This window comes from Mangifera indica, chromosome 13, assembly GCF_011075055.1.
Source record: "Mangifera indica cultivar Alphonso chromosome 13, CATAS_Mindica_2.1, whole genome shotgun sequence".
NCBI lineage: Eukaryota > Viridiplantae > Streptophyta > Magnoliopsida > Sapindales > Anacardiaceae > Mangifera > Mangifera indica.
Genome location: NC_058149.1, coordinates 6554308 through 6560810, shown reverse-complemented (window position 1 = coordinate 6560810; position 6503 = coordinate 6554308). Strand labels below are relative to the sequence as shown.

General features: G+C 34.7%; 1 protein-coding gene across 5 annotated transcripts; it reads right to left on the bottom strand.

Moving 5' to 3' along the window:
• Positions 1-219: 219 nt before the first annotated feature.
• Positions 220-6279, bottom strand: LOC123195306 (pathogenesis-related homeodomain protein). 5 transcript variants are annotated; one of them, XM_044608984.1, is made up of 12 exons: positions 5981-6265; positions 5490-5536; positions 4717-5331; positions 4366-4531; positions 3885-4008; positions 3688-3800; positions 3265-3615; positions 2432-2665; positions 2230-2319; positions 1664-1714; positions 1108-1308; positions 220-571 (listed from the first exon to the last, which is right to left on the bottom strand). In XM_044608984.1, exons 2-12 carry the CDS (start codon positions 5531-5533, stop codon positions 296-298), a joined length of 2265 nt encoding a protein of 754 aa, XP_044464919.1. In that variant the 5' UTR covers positions 5534-5536; positions 5981-6265; the 3' UTR covers positions 220-295. The 5 variants fall into 5 exon arrangements, with proteins under 5 accessions (XP_044464919.1, XP_044464921.1, XP_044464923.1 ...); XM_044608986.1 differs by having other exon boundaries at positions 3688-3791; XM_044608988.1 differs by lacking the exon at positions 5490-5536 and having other exon boundaries at positions 5981-6279.
• Positions 6280-6503: the final 224 nt, after the last annotated feature.

Below are 6503 nucleotides of genomic sequence, written 5' to 3'. Positions count from 1 at the left end.
AAAATTTTTGTCTTTACATAATGAAAGTTGAGGGAGTAAAAAGAAATAAATTAATTGCCAAAAAAAATAAAAAGAAATAAATCCAACTATGGAGGTAACAATTTCTCCAAAGCTTTAGGCTTCTTCGGTTATTTTCCAGCCTCCTCTTTACTGCCTTGAAGCTGTAGAAAAACAAGCGCAGAATTTCTCCATGGTACCAACTAAACTAAGAGAACCAAATGAAAAGAAGCTACATTGAAATTACCACCTTCAAAACTGTAGAAAAATGCTTTGCAAATAATGAATATATTCAACATCAAACTTTTTCCCTTAGTTCTACTATTGGAACATAAATCACTAACTCATCATGTACATCGCTTTTACTTGATTTCCTAACATTTCTATTTTGAACTCTAGATAATTTCTGTTTCAAATTTTCTAGTCTATCCTTCACCTTACAAAGTCTTTCCATCTCTGCTTCGGCTGCTTGTAATCCGCTGCCAGTCATAAAATTGACCTTTCTCTTGTCCCTCTTGGTTTTTGCTTTAAGAAGCTTCCTTAAGCTCACATCGTCACTCAACTCAACACTTGCCTGATATGAACCGAATTTATTTAGGAAAAAAAAAAAAAGCATAAAAGTTTCGTAACGGAATTCAATGGTTCTGTACCAACCAAAATCAACTAGAATCTTGATTACTCACAAACACGCCTATCAATAAGTTTTAGACTTTTTGTGAGGAAAATGTGGGCAGAGTATCAATTGCATCCCTGTGTCATTTCACAACATTTGGAAAAATTCATTTATAATTTAAGATTTGAACTCAGTGTATGTCTATTTTGTGTAACATTCTTCAATTCTGATCCTGGTGTCAGGAAAGTATGAGTATTCTGAACTTTTTCTTTGGAAGAAGATAGCCCGGTGTTTAGCAGAGATCACTAAATAATTTCAATGAGTTAATAATTTGAATTTTTAATCAAATCTACTTAGTGAAATCTCACTCTAGTGACCTTTCATAATACCAACCACCAAAAGCTACTTCTGATTAGCACGCAGGTAAAATGACAGAAAGAAAGAAAGAAAGAACAGGAAACAGAGAAAGAACCAATAAAGCTACTTCCGAAGCACACCTGATTGCTATTTGCCGGAGATTCTGATGGTTTTTTGCGTTGATTTTTCTTCAGGCCGCTGCCTGGCAATTTTGAATCCTTTCCCTGCTCATATTTTTTCACATTCTTAGGTGTACATAACACTTTCTTTTTTAAGGAATCCTCCAACCTGGGTTCCTTGGAGATTTTAGGAGCATTATGAAGGTGTTTTCCTCCCTCGACCTATAGTGCAAGAGAACCCATTTAAAAAAAAAGAACTGAAAACAAACCCAATATGCTACCCATAGGAAATATCCTACAGCTACTAATTCAATCTCCCTGTGATTTATCAAATGAAAAAGTTCTGCTTAATGGAAATTACAAAATACACAAAATCCAATAACAACTAATAAATATCTAGAAAAAAGTATATTTGTTTTCACACTTCTGAAAAACATGGGCGAAACAAAGTGAATAATATTTCATGCTTCAAGAAAAAGGACGATATTAATATGATAAGGTAGTGAGTCAAGCCCAAGATAGCAGATGCTAAAACAAACAAGCAGAAGGTAATTAAATCACATGAAATTACATTCACCTTTCTTGTTTTAAGTGCAATATATCTCGCATTTTTAAACCATTTGTTAACCTGCAAATTGCAACTAAGGTTAAAAACAATAATATTGAAAAACCAATAAAGAGCTATCAGAATACAGGAAAGTTTCTGGTGAGATTATCAAGAATATGATCTCAGTCACCACAGATATTTTTGCATTTTTGTACTTCTACCACCACGTCATTTTAAATGATTAACACTCTCCTATCATGTGATGCTCACCCAATTTATGATAGCTACACTAAATACCACAGTTTCTTTGAACTTAATATTACGGGATCATACCAAAATGTTGCAAGAAAATGGTTTAGTTAGAATTGATAAACTACCACTTTTAAATTCATGCTAGTAACGCAACATATACATGAAAAGAAATAGTATTGCCTTGTTTTAAGGAATAAAAAATGAAATCAATTTACCATGTCAAATATTCAAAACACTTGCTTAACAAGTAATTGAACTTAAGCACTATGAGCAGTGCTCGTAATCTAAGAATCATTGTTATAAAACTACTTTTACTATTTCATCCTGATAAGCTTAATTAATACCTTCTCAGGTTCAAGACCCAACTCTTTGGAAAGATTGTCCTTGATAGTTCTAGAGGGAAGTTCGTTCTCAGCAAACACTTGGCGAAGCTTCTGGAGAAGCAGAAAAGAAAAAGGATGAATAAGTGCAGTACTAAAAAAATTACCTCAAACTAATAAGGACTAAAAAGTGTTCAGTTTGTCTGAAGAATTAATAGGTTATTACCTCAACTGCATTGGGAGGAATTCTGAAGAATGGCCTTCTAACTTTAGCATCAGAAAAATGTTTCTCCTGCACTTCTATGGCTTTAACATTTGGGCATTTTTCCTCACTTCCATACAAAGTCATAAGGGTGTTCACTGCATCTGACTCCTTTTCCCTCCGTCTTCTCTTTGCAGGACCCCAGTCTTCATCTTCACTAACTTGCTCATATGCCAACGCATCCTTTCCGAACATTTCCTATTATGAAGGACAAGGAAAATTTATATTGTATTATACAGCAGAAGATTTGGCATCCATTAAAATAAAAACATTGCATGACAGCACTAGAGAAGCCACATAATTTTCCATGTGATAAAATATAAGAGTTAGATTTTAAATGCTTTATCCACTGAAAGCTTACACACTGATGTATATGACATACTTATTTGCTATGTCCTTATATTTTGGCTTTAGTTCTATAGCCAGTTAGTCATGAATGACAAAGGGTGTGTTTCCAAGGATCTTCAAGGGGAAATGCCTATAATATAGAAGAGAGGAGATGCAAATTGAATCACTCTCTCTTTTTAATTTCTCCTTCCATTTCCAGTTGTATTATTATTACTTTATGCTCATTATTTCTTATTTTATTTTCCTTCCCCCTAAAATTTTTATTTAAATTCATCTAGAGGTTTAAAGACTAATAACATTTGAATTCCTAGACCTATATATACAATCCGCTTGTTTATACATCTTTAACAAGCAATTGAAATTACTTAGAGCTAACAAGGAAGAAAATAAAATGATAAACAAGAAAAGGTAATTACACCCTTAAAGAAAAAGAATTATCATAAACTCACATCATACAACTTCTTATAGTCGACTGTCCTTCGCTGCCGACGGCCACAGATAATTTCCCCATCACTGTTTTCATCAGAACCTATACTACTATCACTTGAGTACTGCTTATAGTCATTGCCCTCCATCTCCCACCTCATGGATTTGGAAAAAGTTTCACCATCTGAAGACCAGCTCAGGCTGGTTGAACTGCTTGCATCATCATCAGTTCCCACCCCACTGATGCTGCTGCTGTTCTCCCTCCTTTCTGGATTATAATCATCATCTTCAGAATCATCTGAAGGCCAATCTTGTTCTTGATTTAACAATGCACTCCCACCATCAGGGAAAGCAGCTTCTTCTTTGAAAATATCCTATACAATGGAATGACTTCATTATTACAACAGGAAATTCAAAATGTAGAACTAAAGTAAATTCTAATCAACCTGCCAATTGCTGTCAATAGAGAAGCAGGTCCCGATATGAGCATTCATTGCCTCTATTATTTCCATCTTACATTCACAAAATCTGCAAAACCAGCCCTGATCTCCTGGAGGAACTGTAGATTATGAATTAAAAAAATGAAGACACCACTTATAAATAATATAGTACAACAAATTCAAATATAAATGATTGTACTTACTGCATTCAGTGTCCAATGGCGGATCAAGGCATTTTTGGTGGAATGCACAATTACATGTGCCATCACAAAGTACAATGTCATTATCTGGGAAGGCTTCTCGTAACTTGCACTTTGCACAGATAATCTACATGTAGAGAAGCAAGTAAGGTGAAGCATAACTATGCCTTTCAAAGAATAATAATAATCAGTCAATTTAGTCGCCTAGTATTCACTGCAAAGTGAAAGTAGAGAACAACCAATTTCATATTATGCAGCAACTTGAAACTTGGAAAAGGTTGCAGTGGCCTGTCTCTAATCAATTTGTGGGCCCAGTATAAACTCCTAAGTGAAAATAGTCAACAAACAAGTTTATACTATGCAAAATCCTGAAACTTGGGAGTTCCAAAGCTTGCAATGGCCTGGCCTGTCTCTAATAAATTTATTGTTAAGATATTCATATCCCTTTATTTAAGCATAACCAATACTTGTTACGTAATCTTACATGTTCATGGTGAACAGATCCATCTGAAGCAATGACAGAACCTTCAATAGATCCGACTGAACTCAGAGAATCAAGCTGCCGAATAGCTTCACGAATTCCAAGTTTACACTTTAGTATCTGCTTCTTTGCACGCAGCAGTTCCCTCTCGGGCCTTATCTTTTCTCGGCTGTGGATAAAATTCCAACATGAAGAAGTACAAGTTAAGCTCTTTACCATCTAAAGCATCAATTAAGCAAAAACCTACCACTAAGTTCAACACACCTGCACCAGGCTTCTTTAAACAAATAATAATGTCAAGAACAGCGTTCATAGCTTTTTTCTTTACACATGAATGAAAAAAACTAAGCGTACCTCTGACCTTTCCAACCTTCACCAGAGTAAGCATCAATGAGGTTCTGCTCCAGCTTCATTTTAATCAACAAGTACCTTGTTCTCCTCTGCAAGCGTGAAGCTTCATCTAGCTCCACCTTCTCCTTTGTCCTCTTCTTTTTCCTCTTTCTTTGGTTTTTTGTTTCAACATCACCATTAATTACTTTACCATGCCCCTTAGAATTAACAGGGGAGGGATTTTTACCTTGAAGCTTCAAAGATGCCAGCTTCCTGGATGAGTTCTTATCTAGTTTTTTATGCAGAGGTTTTCTACTAATTGATTTTTTGCTTCCAGAGTCATTCCCCGTTCCCTTGCTTTGAGACTCAGTCACTTTCTTTTTTATCATGTTTGAATTGATTAACTTCACATGAGATTTAGATTTTGATTTAGAATTAGATTTAAGCTTTTCACTCTTGGATATATTGCTGCCTTTCTTGAACTTCAATGATGCAATGAGTTCTGACCCTGTATCCCTCTTAGGAAAACAAGATTTGCTAGATTCTGCACAGATTGCAACTTTCTTCCCAGTTTGATGTATATTTTCCCCTTTTTCAGCTTCCATACCCTTTAACTGCTGAAATAGTCCTGATGCTGAACTACATAAAACACAACAATCAAGCCAAGAGCTCAAATCACCAAATAGAAGTACAAACAAGTACAATCTAAATCCAAATCAATATCCGAGGAAGATACACTTGTTGCATAAACCCAAATGCTGAAACTAAATTTAAGTACATTGTTCTATAAAACCTACAAACACAGCATGTCCTGAATTCGCAACCATGAATGAGGGGACATTATCTGCACGTAGTATCATCAAACGAATTATATTTTTGAAAAAAATAATTAAAAAAAGGTTTAAAATTAACATCAAGAAATGTGAAATTCTCTTCGCATTATGTCCCCATCAAATTTAACGCCTCTGAACATTAAGTGGCAAAATTTTCGAAAAGAAATTAAACCAAAAGCCAAGACAACATAGAAAAAACCGGAAACTACAGTAGTTTGATCTACAAAACACGATCACTATCTTGCAATATTCATTAGAATCAATATCCAGAACACAAAGCATACAATATAAATATATACATAGATATACGATGATGCTGATGATCATTAAGAAGAAAACTTGAAACACACCCAGATAATAAACAAACCCGATAAGGAAGAAAACACAAGAAGACTATAAATTTCTATGAAAATATGCCCAAAATAAAAAATAACAAAGTAATGCTGAGAACTCACCAGACAAATTAGGGAAGGACTGAAGAAGAAGAAGAAGATCTTGGGAGTCCAAGAGGTGGTAAAGCAGCTTGAATCAAAGGTACATATTTATAGCAATTGAAAAATAAATGGAAAACGATGAAAGTGTTTGATTGAATGCTCCAAAGAGAATTTGAAAATTAAAGGAATTGGGAATTGTTAATGGAGGAAGAGTGAATTGGGTATTGTTTCCCGAAGGGCCACACAACGGTCAGCTCGTTTTCTCGTTTCTTCTTCGTCTTGTAAATTTTGATTAAACAGTTTAGACCTCTCCATTTTTGCACTCAATTATGTCATTTTCATTTTAGGAAAATTAATTAAAATTACCCGAAAATTAGGGGGGGAACAAGAAATTGTCCTGCTTTTGGCATTTTATATAAAAATGCCTATTTCATTGTTAAGATGGAAATGTCTTTCATCTAAATTCGAAGAAAACAACAAAACTGCAAACTCCAACACACGAAAACGCAGACTCCTATGTACCGACTTCGCATACTCTCCCCGA

Excerpts from the sequence above, each read along its gene's own strand:
- LOC123195306 (XM_044608984.1), bottom strand. The coding sequence starts at position 5,533 with ATGTCCCCTCATTCATGGTTGCGAATTCAGGACATGCTGTGTTT. Across the intron at positions 3,801-3,884 it reads GCCATTGGACACTGAATGCA|TTCCTCCAGGAGATCAGGGC; the intron begins GTAAGTACAATC and ends CATAATCTACAG. Across the intron at positions 572-1,107 it reads CTCCGGCAAATAGCAATCAG|GCAAGTGTTGAGTTGAGTGA; the intron begins GTGTGCTTCGGA and ends GGTTCATATCAG.